Below are 18924 nucleotides of genomic sequence, written 5' to 3' on the forward strand. Positions count from 1 at the left end.
AATTTTAAAAGAGGAACAGAGAAACGCGATCAAGGCTCATCTTCTTATTCTAGGCGTGCAACTGCACGCTTTGATTTTTGTTGACAACCACTATGCGTTGCTTAACATACGTCACGCACTCCGTTGCTCTTATTGGTTGTAGGTCTATCCAATTGAGTGCAGAGGCATTTTTTTCCCTGGTTCATTCGAAACACACCCCATAATCACAGCTCTATGGAGCAGTATCAGACTCATATTCTGACTAGAATTGAGTAGGACTACGTCAGGCTACCCATTTATGACCACATGGTAAAATATCTACAGACGTTAACATGTGGAAAATTTCTTCGATCCGATTTAAATCTTGGTTGATCTGGTTACATGAACACTAAATAAAATGATCCGATCATGTATACATGTACCAGGCATTCAATCAGATTAAAACATTTGAGCAGAACTGTCTAGTTTTCACTGTAGTAGTAGTAGTAGAAGAAGAAGCTGCCTTTTTTATAACAAACCCATACTTGTCCACTCATCATCAACTTTAGCTACTCTTCATGCCCGCCATGCACGTTTCTTTTTCTTTGGTTCTTCAGCTGTGTCTGCTGTTGTGTTGTTGTTGTTTTTTTTCCTATTATGGGTGTTTGTTTCATCTTTGTATCCATACTTTTGTTTTCTGTAGTCATTTTAGTTAAGGGCTCAGCGGTACATTATGCTATTGCTCCTTTGCTACAGGGATAGAGGGCAGGATGGCATGTTCTTTTGTACATTATATTTAAAGCCACCTCCTCTACCGCTGAGAATTAGGAGCCGCTGAATGAGAAGTAAAGAGCAAAAACGTAACAGTGTTAAGAGAACACATGTAAAGAGGAGATTACTTTACTCCATATGTGTATGTACATGGAAACCAATTGGAATGGAGGGGGGGCGGATTTCCAATCATACCGAACCAGATTAGGTTAGAACTAAATGTTCACACATTTTTGATCTCATCAGGCCTTCACTTCTATTATTTGTGTCCATGTAAATGTAGCTATTAATTGTTAAAACAGTTGGCATATTGTGGTCACCCTCTGACTTCTCTCTGCATCGTTTAAGATAAACCAGCTTTTAGCTTTTTCTTTAAAGCTAAAAAGTGAAGGAACAATTGAGGTCTATTATTTATTGGGATTTTTTTTGTCTTGCACATGACAGTGAAGGGTTTAATCAGCAGCCCATTTTAAGTCCCCTCCAAGGTCCCCTTATTTAACTCTTTGCAGACTACTTTTTTCTTGTTTTTACCCCAGTCTCTCCACTGACCTGCAGATCTTTGCCCTCCATTGAAAGGATCTTTAATGGCCAACCCAGTTTTGAGCTCTCTTTATTTGAAATCCAAGTAGAGCCATCTCAACTAAACCCAATAAATAAAACTTTGAAGCCTGAGCCAGGGGATTTCCCATGTTTTCGTGATGTGACAGTCGGTACCCTCCTTCCCTCGCACCAGCCAAACCTCCCAGCGTCTTCGTACCTCGCGGCTCTTCTCCCCAGGTCAGGCAGATGTCTGTAATCCTGTTCTTATTGGTCCTGGATCGAGTCATGTTGCCGTGTGGTCAGGGCACGCTGCCTAAGCTGTTAGCAGCATTGAGCCGGGCTCTGCGGTGGGCTGCCTGCTGCAGTGGCGTACCACAGGTTTATGTTTCATTCAGCTGCACACCTGCTGCTGTGACTTGTTGGCGTTCCCCCTCCACAGGCCCCTTTAATGTCTCCATAAGGTGTAGTAATCCCCTCCTTACACCCTGCCATTTTGTCTTAGTGTATTAACGGAGTATCAAAGGCTGGGAAATTTTTTTCCCCTGCCACCTGCCAGTAGGGAACATGTTGGAGGTTGAAAGGAGGGGGAAGTGGTATGACTGTACATTTATCTCAGCTTTGTAAGACAGGAGATCACAACTAATCTTTCTGACGCAGTTTGGACCAGCTCTCCCTGCCTGTTGTTTTTTTCCTCACGCCTTGCTGTCTTCTGCCATTTTTGTTATTTTGGATTTTGTTTAGAGGGTATGAGGCAGGGAGGTTTTGCCTCCATCAAGAAAAGAATACCTTAGCAGCAGTACACCTATCAAAGCAGCCCCTCCTCTTGTATGGTATTTAGTTTCTCTCTAAAGAACATAGGGTTATCACCTTCGCGCTGACATTAAATTGATGCTTTGGGCTCTCGTACTCTAAGGTCCAATCCGTTATGAATTCTGCTCCTGAAAAGTTACTCAGCAGGAAAACAATCGACAGTAGCTCCCCTGGGCATCTCGTGCTGCTGATTGATATAGATTGAGTAGTGCTGGTTTGTTCTTCAAAGCCGGTGTTTGAGTTTGTGCTTGGATGGGATACAGACAGATTAGCGCGGGTGACGGGGAAACTAGAGAGCCAGCCAGGCCCTGGAGGTGCAGCTGGCATTGCGAGCTGAGGCTTCCTTTTTTTCCTTCTTCCATCGTTGGCCCACAGACTTCCTTCAGCCACTGTTTAATCAGTGATTAAGACTGCTTCAGACGGCGCGCTCATCTCGCGACACTACATGTTTGGTGAAAGGATTGCACGTATTATACTCTTTGGACAATGGTATTCATATGAGAAAAGTTTTTTTTTTTCTCCAGTAGACCCCCGCCCCTTTCAGCTGATGTTAAGGTGTCTCCTTCCGTCCATTAGCGATGTGCCCAGGAGGTACATGCTATAAAAAGGGGAGTGTGTGAGCTTTGATGTGGGTTCATAATTCTTCATCATCAAATGTGTAAAGGAGATCTGCCTTGAGGTTTGGCTGTCACTGTCAGCGAGAGCTATTTGCTCTTTTTGTTCGGGGATTTCTGCATCTACAGATGAATGTCAAAGGGAAGAAAACTGTTTTATATTAAGAAAAACAATGGTAGTTATTTCTGTGTAATTGTACTTTTGTGTCTCTTTCATCTCCTGAAAAATAACATCCAGAAATAAACAGTCCTAATAAGCCTTGAAAAGTGGATAAGTTAATGTGCAACAAATCTAAGCTTTGATATTTTACTTTTTCTTGTAGGCTAACCTAATATTTCAAATCAGCCATTAAAAAATATATATTTATACCTTCTTTAGGTATTTATTATATATAATAAAATTCTTTATCAATAAATATTATATATTCCTATAGATATAACTGTTTATGTTTCATAGTTATTGGTATATAAAAACTACAAAAATCCTAATTTATTATAAATTTTATTAGGTATCAGTGTTTTGTTTTTAATTTGATTTATTTTTACAAATTTTATGTATGAGGGTTTTTTATTTATTTACATATATAATTATTTTTCATAAATCATTTATTTAGGAATTTTAACATTTCAAACAATTCTTTCCATAAAACAAACAACTAAGAACTTAAAGTTTTTATTTTAACAACTGGTCAGCAATGTGGGTATACTTTTCTTTATGAGAGCCCAGACTTAGATTGTTCCTTCTAGTTTCATCTGTTTGATTTGAATTTATATACATTTTATAGACTTTTTCATTTACTAAATACCTATGTGTATTATGGTGCTTGTTTTTAAATGGATGTATATTTCTAAGTTTTAGATTTCATATTTTAGATTTAATTTTAGTCTGAAGTGACATTATTAGTCATAAAATATTAAGTCATGTGTTTTTTTTTTGTTGTTTTTTGTTTTGCAGAGAAAGTCCGTGAAATCCAGGAGAAACTTGAAGCTTTCATTGAAGCTCTTCACAAAGAAAAGTAACACATCCAGGTATTTCTCTCTAAAGGAGAAACCTTAAGTCCAATTGACGTAGAGTTTCTGATATTTTATCTAGTTATTTATTCTTTGTTCTTTTTTAACCTGTCATTTGACAACTGTTTTTCTTCTATGTCTGCAGATTATTGCACTGAACAAAGACAACACATCTGTAAATGACCGCCATCCCCCCCTTCTGGCTCCATTTTATCATCAGTGACTCTTAGAAATCGATGGACAGATTGATATGAACAGAAGCAAACAGTGGAGGAATCATCATCCCCTGTTATTTACCATCATATATTTTTCCCTGATCTTTTTTTCTACTTCAGAGGATCACAAAAACCCGAACACACTGAGACTGAAGAAATGCAAATTTCAGCATCCCCTGTCCTCCATAATTGAGGACGGCGGCCATGTTATGTCCCCTCTTTAATATTCTCCTGTCTCAGCTGGTGGCCCTAGAATATTATTCAGTTATCTTCATCAATAGGAAGTAGTTGCACTTAAAATCCACAGCACCTGGTTCAAACTGAAGCCCGGTTGAATTTACAGCTCTCTGACCCTCAACATGCAGTTTAATACAGCTGTTGTTGTCTTCTGTCACTTCATTTATCTCTCTCTGTCTCCCTACGGATAAGTTATTGGAACGCAAAATTGATTGACAAATTATAACGTGTCTTTTTAAAGAGTAAAATGTGTCTTTTTGTGTTTCCTTTTTTGGTAATGAAGATTTTAAACATTTTCAATCAGCACCTCTGCAGGTACATTTGATTTAATTTTCTGACTATATAATTGGCTGTCTGCTTCTGGGCCTCTGTCAGAAATGCTGATCAGACACTCTGTGGGATCAGTGGCCCAGGTTGGGTTTTTTTTTTCTTCAGATTGCACCAGATTTCTCACCTTTTGTCACCAATGTTCTGTCAGTGTAGATGTATGAAATACAGAAGCAAAATGCTCTCTGGTTTTCAATATGGTAAAAATATGAAAGCTCACTTTATCTACACAGTTGAGACAGAAGCAACTTTTCTCCATTTCCCTGATTTATTTACTTCCTTCCAATCACTGTTCAGGGCTCACTGTTCCTAAAACCCAAAATTCTGCAGTTTTTTTTTTCATTTTAAAGACATTATGATTCTCCCCCTCATCGTCTTTAGCCTGTATGGAGAATTGAGTTCATTACCCGCATTACTTCAATCATTCACTAAGATGTGAATATGGGTGTATGTACATAAATAATCAAAGTGTGCGTCCTGCACAGAGGAAGAGTTGGGGAGCTACCATCTTGTACAGCATGAGGATCCAGAAGGAGTCTGCTGTGCTACGGAGAAGCTGAAGTCCTGAAACATGTTTTATGTTGTAGAAAGTAACGTGTGCATGCTGTAACCCCGCCCCCCACAGATGTGCTTTATTTATTTAATTTGTGTTAAAATGCAAATAAAATTGACGTCAATAAATAAATTTCATTTTTTTATGTTTTCCTTTCGTTCTTTATCGTCACGCTATAGAGGTAGTAGATGCTGATTCTCGTCGGGTTAAACAGTTGCTGCTAAGCTTAATTCTATGTATTTTATTTGTTCAAAATTTGCTTTTATTACATTTTATAAGCTTTTGTATGTATTTCTATTGTATGTTTTTTTTTTTTTTTACATTTGGACCATGTTTTGCAGCCACCGGTCATCCATACAGCCGTTTCACATTTGTTTTATACAAAAAGATTACTTTCATTTTCTTGTAGCAAATTATGCTCATCATCTAAGTTGGTACTCTGCTGAAAAACATCCTTATCTATTTCTTAGATCAACCGTTTGGTGGTATAACTTGGTGATAAATGAATTAAATATTTCCATTTTTAACCAGTCGATGACAAAAATCCTTTCAGGTACGATCCTGCATGTGTGTCAAACAAGCATTGAAAAACATTTTGGTTATATTCTATCATAATAGTGTAGATAGTTAATAGAGGCTATCTCATGCTATGTTATGCAGATGCTTTGTCTGTGCTGATGAAGATGGAATCCATAAATTTATGGCCGTCACTGGCCACATAGATCTTTTGATGAGCTTATTGAGAAAAATGATGCTTATTGATGGATGTAAAAAAAAACAAAAAAAAACAGCAGTGTAGCAGTGGCAAACTGAAAGACATCACCTGGGCTTGAAGTTTCACAAAATGTGATTCATTTCTATTGGTTGGAAAAATACTCAAAAAGCAAGACATAATCTACAAGATCTAGATTCTAAACTTAATGCTGATTGCACATTCAGTAAAATCCCCCTCAGAAACTCTTTGATGTTTTGTGTTGCTCTCAGCCCTGGAGTCCTGAGCTCTTCATGTCTGTTTAGGATTTTGTTAACTTCAAGTTGCTGCTGCAGGATGCAGTGACCTGTGTGCTGATGAGCTAAGACTTCTGCTCCAGGTCTGGGTAAAACCCTCCCAGTATAGCAGTCTGCAGGGTGTTATCTAGTCCCTGAGCAGGCTGAAGGCATGCTGTATCCTGAGGCATGCAGCTGAGGGTCTGACTGATTAATAAGTCGGGAGTCCAGAGGTCCTACACTCCCGGGCATCATCTCTCCTTTCACAAGAGCCTGGCTGTTACCGCAGCTCCACATCACTCACAAGGGCTTCACCAACCTCATCTTCATCACCTGGGGGTTTAAGCGGTGAAGATAGCTGCCTCATATCAAATTGTTTCATTCTCTGCAGCTATTATATCTCCCTGTTTTCTCAGAAACAGCCTAATGACTTTGGTGGCAGCAATATAAAGAAAGGGGAAAAAGTCAACCGCCAGCAAAGGGCCATTGTGCCATCAGATAGCCACGCTCTGTGTGGAGGGAGGCCGGCCTGGACGCACCATAAGCCATTAGCATCTGCAAAGGCCATCACGTTGACTAATAGCCAGCTTCACAACAGCACAGTGGCTCAGTTTGTGTTTTCGGTCAATCCCCTTTCTTCTGGCTGCACAAAAGCAGCCGAACCAGACCTGTCAAATGTGCCACAACAGCGGATGGACACAAAGCACCATTTCTAGTCTTTCGGAAGCAAAAGAAAGAGTCTTATTTTGTTGCAACGTTTTATTTAATCCCCTCCACCTAATAATACGGACAGAGAATCTTTGGGCAGGGGGGAGTGGCGACTCTGTAGAAGACGGAAACTTTGAATAGGTCTCAGAGAAGAGGCAATACGTTTTAGAAATGGGCGTTATCTGGCAACAGAGGCGTTGTTGGCATTTGTTCGCCTCCTTGTACGTGTCACCCACTTTGTTGTTCTCCTTTCTTAACGTCCTGATGAGTGACATCAAGCAGTCACTTTCTGATCAAAAAGTAGCTGCTATGAAATATTTCAACATTCTTTTTCATTGAACTACTTCCTGCTTCATTTCTTTTTTTATTTCATATTGTTTGGATGGTTAAAATGGTAGCAAGGAGAATGTAATCAATTATACATTATTCATAATCATACCTGGAGGGGCTCTATCTGAAGATTTTTTTCCCATAATACATAAACTCATCACCAGAAAACTGAACCTGTTTTGCTTTATAATAATGTTAGATTTGAATGGGTAAGAAAAAAAACATATTTACACAACTAATAAAACATATCTTCAAAAAATAAAAACTGAATTGCAAATTGTAAATGTTTTAATCAAGATATTCAAATGTACATTTTTGTGATTTTATTGTAAAATAAAAAAAAGCTTGAATTCAGAATTTCAGGACAAAAAAATGTGTTAATATTCGGCACCAAAATATTTTTCCTAGATGCTTGTGTGTTTTTAATTAAATAACAAGACCCTCTGAAACAGTTGAGGGTTGTTTTCTGTAGGGTTTTTTTTTTTTTACTTATTTGATTTGGGAAACCTTTAATTGCTTAAAAAAAATCCCTTTTGTACTTGACAAGAAAGATATTACATCAAAATCTCTTTTCATATAAAAAAGCAGCATTTATCAGAAAAGTCATTAAAAATATTAGCTAAAAATTGTGCATATTTCATCTCTGCAGGAAAGATAAACAATTTAGTTCTAATTTGGCCCCTGAGAGTCACTTATCAGCATCTGAGTCTCCAAGTGCTGATAAATACAGTGGATGTAAATCCAACACTTTGTGTCCTTGGAGACAAAGTGCTGTTGAGTCACTCCTGCTGAATGTTATCAGAGACTAGTTAAAGCAACAGGCTTCCCTCTCCGTTTCAGCCGACAAAACATTCTGTCTCCGGGGCCCGCTGCTTTCTGCCCTGCAGAGAATAGCTTCACAATTGGCCTTTGTGCTCATTATGTTGGAGCCATCTTCCCATTCCGCTGTGGGGTCCATTCCAATCCTGAACTGGGCCCGTGGGGATTTTAGCCGAGTCACAGAGGTCAGCGACCTTCTCTCTTCCACGCACACACATTCATACAGAACCCTGTTCTTACTCTGTGAGAGCTATAAATTATCACAGCGCCTAAACTTTAGGAGCTGAAGGAGGATGAGGCGTGTGAATTCTGCGGTGGTCCTGTATCTCCATGAGTGGGTTGTGTGTAGCTCGTTCTCACCATTCACGGCTGACATCCATCCATAAAGTGACCTCATCGTCCCGCATCGCCGTAGCTCAGGACATCATCTGTGAATCAGGCCATTGTGAAGCCAAACGGACCGTCCAGGCTAAATCCCTGAAGGATGAGCTGTTGTTTTGCTACCTCACTCACACAGAGCATCATATCTGCAACAATAAATGGAGGAAAAAATGATCTAAACAGCTGTTTAGTTATCAGTTGATTCCATTTTTGTAGGAGGTTTCTTACTATAGCGGAAGGTTGTAAAGTTTTTTATTCAATTCACGCATAAGTTTTAAGAAAAGATGAAATTACAACTGTGTTGCAGTGGCTGGGGGTGGTTAGATGGCGCAGGATATTGGATGATAAAGGAACATTTCTTGGCTTTACAGGTCTTTACAGAAGCAGGTTTGGGTTTATGAATCATGTTCCATAAAACAATCCTGTTCTGCAGGATAGAGCTTGACAGGTGCAAACCTGCCAAGACATGGTTATCCACTGAGACTGACAGACTGAGCAAAGGGAACATTAATAAGAAGCACAGGCTAGAGAGCCCCTTTGGAGGAGCTGCAGAAATCCAAACCTCATGTGTGGACCTGCTAAAGGTCAATTTTGCAATTTAAATTCTGGACTTAAAGGAAATCTGATATATATTTTTGAAGTTGATAAGTGATTTAGTAATGTGACAGAATTTATCTGTAAAAAAATTTCATTTGAAATGAAAAAAAGGGAAAAAAAAATGTTTAATTTTGTGATGAACCTCTTTACATTATTGATGTTTTTGTTCATGTTATAAAATCAGGCATTGCATGATTTCTGAGATAAATATTTTGAAAATTAAAAGATAAACAGTCAGAAATGGACAGGAAGTCTGGAGCTAAATAATTAAAGGCAATAAATAAAAACTGTGTATAAGAGTTATATAGTTATACTCACACTGAAATAAAAAAAAAAAAAGGTAATTGTCTCTGTATCTGTGATTTAAGTGGAGGGAGGGATGTGGAGCTTTTTGCAGAAGCAGCTCTGAGCCTGCATGGACTTAGTAGGATTATGTGATTTCTTCATGGCAACCAGTGAGGCCAGCAGGTGAGGTCTGGGCTCGGCTGCCTTCAGCCTTTAGGTAAACAGAGGAGGTTTGCCAGATCCTGGCTGCGTTGCTGGGCTGAAATTGTATCTGTCCACACCACTCACGTCAGTCAGGCTGAGCTGCCTCCTCTCACGGCCGTGTGCACAGAGGGGGCTGCACTTGTTGCCGGATTGGTGGGACTCTGAGGACCAGGCTTTCAGCCCCTAAGTGCCACACTGAGGCCAGACGAAAAACAGTCGGGCGACATTACTTGACTGGCCATCAATAGTATCTTAGCAGGCACTAAACCTAGAGTAAACATGCAGCGAGGCCGAGTGTGAATGTTCCAGGCGAGGGTCTGTTATCTTTGAAAAGAAGAGCAGAAATGACAACACATTTGGGAAAATGATCAAGCTTTTGTCTTTTTTCAGGATGTCCTGATCTTATTTTCTCTCGGCTTATGCTTTTAATTAGATCTGCATCTCCAAACAGCCTGTTCTACATGTGTTCTGGGAGTTGTAGAGTAAAACAGGCTTACGTTACATGAATGGCTCCGTTGTGTTTTCCCAAAACATTTGGACTCCAACCTGGCTGGGATTGCACCAGATTAAGACAATTGCCATGTTACATGGTCTCTGCTTCCAGGAATCCTCACACTTCTGTCGGACACACAAAAAAATGTCCTAAAGGAACTTTTTTCACATGACCCTTGAAAGAATGTGCTAGTAAAAAAAGGTTTGGATGATGAATTCACAGCATGGAGAGAGACACATTTGATCAAAAATGTTCCCCCTAATTTTTGACTTTTTATTCTTGTTCTATTCATTTTTGTGTTAGATTTAAATCTGTACCATACAAAAGAGTTTAAACCCATAAAAAAAAAAAGTACAATACAATACAATAATAATTGATTTGTCTGTGAAAACCATCAATAACTCCGAGCAACACCTGATCATTAGTTACTAATGATAATAATTACTGTAAGTTATTATTTCATGTATATCCATTTACTGCACAAATAAAATTAATAAACAAACAATTCCTTTCCAAATAGCAGAATATATTAATTGGCCACTTCAATCTCCATTCAAAATGCTTTAAACAGGGCAAGGCAAGTTTATTTGTATAGCTCGATTCAGTACGAATACAATTCAAAGCGCTTTACATGAATTAAACAATAAAAAATAAGGAAAATATAAGCAGGATAAAAGCAAGTAAAGTAAAAAAAAAAAAGTGATAAAAGTAAAGTAAAGCAAATAAAACTGTTGGAACACAACCTTAAACTAATGATACCTCAGGTAACAATTTAACTTTGAATTAAAAGAACTCAGCTTTTCAGCACTTTTATAGTCTTCTGGGAGTTTGTTCCAGATAAGTGGAGCGTAGGAACTAAATGTGGCTTCTTCATGTTTGGTTTTAGTTGTGGGTGTACAGAGCAGGCTTGAAATACAGAACTTGAGTGTTCTTGGAGGTTGATGCACTGACAACAAATCTGTTATGTATTGAGGTGCTGATCCATTTAGTGATTTATAGACTAACAGAAGGAATTTAAAGTCTATTTTCTGAGTTACAGGGAGCCAATTTAAGGGCTTTAGAGCCAGGCTGATGTGCTCTACTTTCTAAGTTCTAGTGAGAACACGGCCAGCAGGGTTTTAGATCAGCTACAGCTGTCTGATGGACTTTTTAGGTAAACCTATGAACTCATTTTTAGAGTAATGATTTCTACTAATGTTAAATGCATGCATGAATTTACCTAGATCATGCTTGGACATTAGACCTTTACTGCTGGTGATAAAAGGTTGACTTACCAACTGCATTTTTGTGCCTCTAAAGAATAAGGTGTGAGTCCATCGTGAGACCAAGATTTTGGCCATAATTAGTGGTTTCTAGCTGTAGTAGCTGAAGCTGTGAGCTAACTCTGGATCTTTTCTCCTTTGGTCCAAAGATTATTACCTCAGGTTTGTCTTTCCTCAGTTAGAGGAAATGATGGAGCATCCACATATTGATCCGTTCTAAGCATCTAACCAATGCTCTGATGGGTTCATAGTCACCTGGTAACCTTGTGATGTAAAGCTGTGTGTTGTGTGCATAGTTATGGTAACTGATGTTGTTGTTTGCTATAATCTGAGCTAAGAAGAGCATGTAGATGTTGAATAGGAGGGGCTCCAGAATGGAGCCTTGAGGAACCCCGCATGTGACTTTTCTGGTCTCTGATTTAAAGTTCCCTACTGACACATAAAAAGCCCTACTCTTCAGGTTGTTTTCCAGACACTCTTAATAAAATCAAACGATCAACAGTGTCAAAAGCTGCACTGATGTTTAATAATACCAGGTCTGTGGTTCTTCCAGAGCCTGAATTTATACGGATGTCATTGAACAGGACTATCTGAGTAATGGGGTTAGATCGATAACTCTCAGCTTTAGTCAATAAACTCTTTAACAAGGATAGAAACCTTCAACTAAACTGCTGGGTAAAATGAGAAGAATAAGGAAAGCTCTGCATAATAAAATCGTCGAGACCATTTCTTAGAAACTGTGGACTTTTACTCAGCCAGCATGAGCAAGATGTTAAGGAGGTGTAGTTTTTCCCATCACTAAACTATATGCAGATAAGTCCATGTTCTCAATCTACGGCTGGGTCGAACACACTACAACCACAAACTATAATCTATTTTCGCTCCAAATAGTAATACATAAAAATTAGATATTTTTTCAAAAATATAAAAATTCTGGAAAATATTGCAAGGCTTTGTTTTCAGCTTCCTTTTTCTTAAAATAAGATTTTTCAACCGTTGCATTATTGTGCTTCCCTATGTAAACCTGCATCTACCAGGCAAAGCTGCTCCTGGTATCACTTGCTCCGGAAATCTTTGTTCCCTACTTGCCTTAGAAGATACACCTTAAAGAAGCAGTGGTTACTGAAAGTAACCTGGTATTCATCAACTGTGTCCTCTGGGCCTGGTTTGTGCATCAGTCCTAGGCCCTCCACCCACTTGTCCTAAACACCCCTGATGGTGGCTTATTTGTCATCTCTCCAATGGATTTCTTGTTTTTCTCTGTTACCAAATCAAAAAACTCTACAAATGACATTAAACCTCATCATTTGTTCAATAAACCCTTGCAAGAATTAACAGACCCATGTAGGTTTTGAGGTCCCCCCCGATGGGTTTACAGAGACACGTAACTGGTGTGATGGTATGATAATTTAGTTAACATGAGAGGAACGGGAAAGAGACATGTACCCCAGAAAATACATTGTTCAGCTGTATATGTGAGTATGTGTAGAGGTGTGTGTGTGTTTTTCTGTTTTTTTTTTTGTTTTTTTTCCAATTTCACCATCAGATTGAGGACCACTTGTTATAAAGTGAGGATATTTTGCTGGTCCTCACAAGCTATTTTGCTAAGGGTTAGGTTCAGGGTTAATGTGTCAGTTGGGTTAGGGTTAAGGTAAAGGTGAGGTATGCAATGGTAATGGTTATGTTTAGGGTTAGTTTTAGGGTTAGGACATAGAAAGTTTCATGTGGAGGTCAGTTTTGAGTGGGATCACAACAGATGTGACAAGGTTGACAAAAAAAACATTAAAATTTAGTCAGTCAGGTTTGACCCGAACACAACAGCAATAGTAACCTGATACCTGTCATTAAAATCCAAAATGCATCCAGCAGCCTGAATCTTATTATTAAAGTTTAATAGAGTCCAGCAGTGGGTGTGTTTGTGTGTGTCAAGCTTGAGTTCCTTTGGTAGTGGCAGCATCATGCTGTGGGGATGCTGTTTTTCATGGAGAAGCAGCAAGAGGAAAGCCAGGGGAAGTCCCATTTGTAGTTGCCACCCTTCCTGCAGCAGACACAGCAAACATACAGTTTTTGTTCAGGTTACATGTAAAAAGTTTTATGTGGAGTAAAACTAAAACTTCAAATCGCTTATAAAACACCAGGCCTGAAACATGGTAGAGGCAGCATCATTCTGTGGGGGTGATATCAGCTAAATGTGGTTATACAATATGGGGTAAGGATTGAATATATATGTAGATGACAGTTATTACTTTCTGTTTGGAAAAAAAAATACTAAAACTGTGAATGTTTTTCTTTACACTTGATAACTGTTCACTTCTTCATTTTCACATAAATTACAAATAAAATATGGGGAAGTTTGTTTATATAAAATGGAAAAATGTAAAAAGGTTCAAGGGGTATGAATATTTTTTAAGGTACTGTATACATTTGAATCTGGCATTGTGGATTTTATGCTGATCTTTCCTGATAACATCCCCCGTTAGGTCATCTGGCTGCAGCCTCCACAGCCGTCTGCGTGTTTGTTCACCTGCTGGTCAGTCGTGTCTGAGCCAAAAGGCCACCGTTTCGTCCCGCCGACCTCCTGACCTCCTGCAGCCTCCACACGCCTACTCTCTGGACCAGCAAATATTGAACCAGTCAGTCAAGTCCACTCTGCTGCCCACCGAGCGTTTGACTGTTGCCGGAGAGAAGCTTAGCCACTGTGCATCAGCAGGCTGGGGCAGCTCCCCTGATGATGTCCGTGTCAGGGAGTTAAAGCACATACTGCATTAATTTGAATCTAATTGAATGTTAAAACCTTATCGCTTTTTGTTTTTGCTTACTCAAGAATCCATTTGCTGTAAAAAAAAAAATCAAACCAAAAAGTAAATATACCTTTAGTTTACTGTGACACTTTTAAAAGCACTGTTATTTACCTTAAATGTATATCTGGTTAATATGTTCAATTTCTAACCCAAACAATAAGGGAAAGGAACTGTACATTATGACTATAAGCTTGTTGTTTTGCATTTTGAAATTAAAATGCTGCTCAGTATACATATGCATTACTCCAGGATACTGCTTAAATCCAAATAAAGATTTATATGAGATTAAATATATTCTATAAACAGGGTTATCCAGCCTGTGAATTAAAGTAATCAAATTACATTTCACTGTAGTTTTGCCACAATTTCATCTTATTGTGATTTTGATTGTATAATCTCAGGGTAGTGATCACACCCCTTTTGGATTTTCGTTTGAGGATACCCTAAGCATGCCAGGTAGGGTTTAGGATGGCCGACATGCTTTAACCAGTCCAGCACCTAACCTCAAGCCGGTGGTCGTCTGGATGTGTGTTTAGGGACTTAACTCTGAATTACTGCTCTGCTTCACTATGCCTCCGTATAGCATGTGTTTGCATCAATTTAATTTTGTTTTTTCATCAATGTCCCACCATGATACTCCCACCATCATGCTTGACTCTATGCAACTCAGACTTATCTTTACACTATGGCCTGCTTGACACTTTCTGAACCAAATAAGCTTAATTTATTTGGTTCCAGTAATCCGGTTCCTTGTTATGCTAGTCTTCAGATAACCTTATGCATCATCTCATCCCAGCACTGTCAGGCTGACCACCCTCCCCTTTATCCTCTGCACTACTGCTGGGAGCACTCATGCATCACTTTTTTAAGAGACTTTCTCTGGATATGATGAGGAGCGACTCCGTTAGGGAATGGACTGAGAGGAACCTGTCCTGTTAAAATGCTTTACGGTTTCAGCACCGTGCTGCAGCTGTTTTAGGGTGTTGGAAATCCTCTTATAGCCCAATCCATCTAAAGCCAAAATTCTTTATTCAGATCCTCAGAGTTTTTTTTTGTTTTTTTGTTAAACCAATAAGTGGCTGCTCTATTTCCTGAGACAATTGTGAGAGAACACAAGTGTTAACGCCAAATATTAAAAACCTGCCCCTATTTACATCTGAGACCTTGAAATCAGCTGAACTCATCCTAAGTTCTATATTGGTTTGATTTATAAATGCATCATCTATCTCTGTATCAGCCGGCGGATCAGATGAAACCAATCCATACAAACATTTTTTTATTTGAAATGTCTCTTATTTTGTAGTTACAGTACACCTTGCTATGTTACAGTGAGTTTTTCTGCTTTCTTCTGTTTTCTTTAAATTTGTATAAAGAATAGGTTTTAGGTGAGCTTTTTTTTTTTACACTGCATTCTGTTAAATGATTGATTCCTACGTTTTCCTCCCATGTTTCTGTCAGTCACTGTCGACTTATTTTGCACCGTTTTCCCTCCCCTACGTGTGTGTTTGCGCGTGTGTGATCCTTGGTGCTCAGGACTGTTTACTCTGTCAACATTCGCTGACTGTAGTTGTCTTCTCCACCTCGAGAGGAGCAAAAGCTCGGCCGCTTTTCATCAGCTAGACACGGCCTGTCCTTTTAAGAGAAGGAAGGTAAATAAAGGACTTTAATAGGTGGATAATGTGGTCGCAAGGCACAAGACCGACTGTCCCTGGGTAAACATGGAGAGATGGCAGCTCAAGCGCATGCAGAGATTAAAAGGCCATTTGCTCTCAGGGATCACAGGCTGAAGAGAGAGTAAAGATTGATGCAAGTTTAGTGTTTTATTCATCACACTTTGAATGGAAATCAGCAAACCTTCAGTCTTCATTATAGTTTAGTGCATCAAACACATGCAAAATGTAACTTATTTGATCATTTGAAGGATGTACAGATTTGTTTCTCCTCCATTTTACATAAGGGACAAGTTTGCTGATCCAATCAAAGCAGCTTGTTTCCGATTCCTTTCTCTGTGTCCTTCATGGTTTGTCAGAAACTGAATGGACAAATCTCATACAGCTTCCTAAAGACGATTACTTTCCTATCTCACCTCTTCCATTAAGCTCCTATTTCTAAGGCATTTTTTATTTCTAAGGACTTTTTTAAAGATTCAGGTTACCTTTGCAGATGATCTTATCTGATGGATTATATTCAAGAGCATGAAATCAAAAACAGGAATGAACATATATAAGCATGCTATGTAAGATTTTGGGTTTAAATGAAATCAAATCAGAAGCCACTCAAGTTTGACATTTTAAAACTAATTCAAACAACGTGTTTCAGATTTCCCTGAAGAAAATGGTAATCAGATTTTTTTTATTGTAATTGGGAGATTATTTCACAAGTGAAGTGACTCAAGTTGCCATCTGTTGTCTTTTAGCACTGAGTCTCCCAACTGCTAATCATCCCTCTGCTTTCTAATCTGACATCCACAGAGATGCAGCAGCTTTATCTGCATCCACACGTCAACAACCTCTCTGAAGTCTCCAAAGGCCAATTAAGATAGTCTATCTACCTTCAGGCATGCAGGCCACACCCCTTCCCCCCGACCAACCTTAAGCCACCACTGCCCACCATCTCTCCTACCCCTAAAGACCCTTTGACCCCTGACACACGACCCCTGTGCTGAATGAGTACACACAGGGGCGTCAGAGCGAGACTCTCTGTGATTATTACTCTGCAGCTTCACACATACACACAAAAAAGCATACACACATTTCCCTCTGGTTGTATGTGAAGTGAATTGAACAGTAAAAATGCACCGCTGGGCACAGACAAGGCATTTCCGTGCAGCTGGAAGGTGAGGGGTTAGTGGCGGGTCGCAGGTTAATACAGTTCAAATGGACAGAACAGCTGCAAAGATTCAGGGAGTTCTGAGGAGGTTTGGTTTGGACCTTTGAGTGAAACACCTCCCATCGAGTCAACCTATGAAATATAAAAAAAAAGCTCTTAATATGCTGAGCTGCCCAAACTAAGACATTTAGGAAGAATAAAGGCCTAGTTGTTAGAGCAGTGCGCTTGAGCCTCCACTCTGGGTTCCTGAGCAAGACCCTTAACCCTAAACCCTTGATTGCTCCCTTGGCACCACACAATGGCAACCCACTGCTCTCCAAAGAGATGGGTCAAAATGCAGAGAACGAATTTCCCCATTGTGGGACAATAAAGGGATTTATATTATTTTTAAACCAACTTCACTTGACCACTGTGCTGCTCATTGTATAAACAAAGCTACTGCTCCTGATCTAAGAGCTGGCAGTGGCTCTTTATGTTGTGTTTTGTTACAGCACAAAGCTAAAAATACAAAGACTTTGATAAAAAAAAAAAAAAAAAAATCACACACAGATCTGAGGGAGAGGGCATAACTTTGCATTGGGGATTGAAGCCACATGGTTTAGTATTTCACAATCTTTGGTTTTTCACAAGCTTCCTTGTGATGGACTTACAGACCTTTTAGCTTGGGCTCACCAGCCGGGTCAAAACTCCAACAAAATCATAGAGTTTTTTTGCTTGTAATTTGATGAAATATGATAAGAGTTAAGGACAATGAATATGTTTGTAGGCAGTGCATTTTGGGAAATAGGAATGTGCAGAAATTGTGCAGAATTTTATGTACACAAAGCATTCTGTGCATAAAAAGTGCTGAATGTTCTATTAGAGGCTATACTAGAGAATGAGATGGAGGCTCACCTTCAGATGGTACACAACGTTAAACATTTCTAAATACAAAGCCTGAGGCTGAACCCTGTTGATAATCTGTGCCAATAAACAGATTTGCTAGTTAACACTGACATCTTGCTCAGATGGCCTTTTGGCACTTTATAATCTATATGATACCATTTTAAGAAAAACTTTTTGTGACTGGTGTATATATATATATATATATATATATATATATATATATATATATAGCTGAAATGTGTCTCTATTCTTTTTTTTTGTTTCTATTTATGGAAATATTATTCTCTATATATCTCACATCTGTTTCATTTTATTTTGACTTTTTGACAAATTTTCATACTTTTCTTTTAAATTAAATGAAAATGAGCCTAAAAAAAAAAAATAAATGTTACACTTTGCTGGTCAGCAGATCAGGACATCAAAGGGACGGGTGCAGTGGTGGTAACACCGGGAGGAGGATAAAAACAGGCCCGGCCAACAAAGCTAAGCTGAACCTGAAAGGCAGGCAAGCCCAGTAATACGGGATCATCCCTGGTGTAATTCCTCCCTCCTGGCCCTCGACAAAGAGACCAGAGCTGCACATCTGGGGGATTCAGGAAAGGTTCGGTGGTCCGAGGCTGACTGACCAGGTCACCATGCCAACCATGCACACACACACTAACAACTGCTTGCAACAGTCCGTAGCCCTGTTGCCCTCTTTCATCCCCACATATTCTAATGAGCCTCTCCCGGCCGCAGCTTTGTGTGAGGACGTGTCCAAACATGGCGGGAGATCAGAGGTCAGCCAAGCCGCTGACCTTGGCTCCGACCGCCCCCCCTCCATTCGTTTAATGTGGGTGGTGTTGAGCACATCTCTGGCCCTTTGCGGCAGGTCTAGTTCCTAATCAGCTCAGAGGCTAGTCAGAGGATGGGTGCCGGTATGTATTGTCCATCTGACTCTGAAAAGGCTGCTGCTGAAAGGCCGGGGCAGAACAGGGTCAGACGGGCTGCAGCGCTCCGCCGCCTTTCAAACACCATCAATGGCTTCCTCCGCTGTGGTCAGCTCTGCAACGCCCAGATATGGATTACTGCACAGGAGTCCAGGTTAAAGCATCAGTTATTACTGAGACCATGAACCATATAAATACCAGCTGTGGTATCCAGTTTATACGATGATGTTCATGTTCTTCATCCAGCTAATCTCTAATTACCATTAAATGCAAATGCATAATTTTTTCTTTTAGTGACAAGTTTATTTTATTCTCTTATGATCATTATTTTGTGCTGAGGTCAACTGCTGACAGGTTAGGGTTTACCTTGCCCAATGA

General features: G+C 39.4%; 1 protein-coding gene across 6 annotated transcripts in view; it reads left to right on the forward strand.

Moving 5' to 3' along the window:
* The window catches only part of opa1 (optic atrophy 1 (autosomal dominant)), a 39682-nt gene extending 34503 nt beyond the window's left edge, over nt 1-5179 (forward strand). For 5 of the 6 annotated variants that reach the window (XM_015396261.1, XM_015396262.1, XM_015396264.1 and 2 more), the window contains 2 exons: nt 3649-3722; nt 3850-5179. In XM_015396261.1, coding sequence (XP_015251747.1) covers nt 3649-3713 — 65 coding nt within the window. In that variant the 3' untranslated portion in view covers nt 3714-3722; nt 3850-5179. The remainder of the gene's footprint in view (nt 1-3648; nt 3723-3849) is intronic. The other variant, XM_015396266.1, reaches the window with a different exon arrangement.
* The last annotated feature ends 13745 nt before the right edge of the window (nt 5180-18924 follow it).

Source organism: Cyprinodon variegatus, unplaced genomic scaffold (genome assembly GCF_000732505.1).
Source record: "Cyprinodon variegatus isolate N-32 unplaced genomic scaffold, C_variegatus-1.0 Scaffold786, whole genome shotgun sequence".
Lineage (NCBI taxonomy): Eukaryota > Metazoa > Chordata > Actinopteri > Cyprinodontiformes > Cyprinodontidae > Cyprinodon > Cyprinodon variegatus.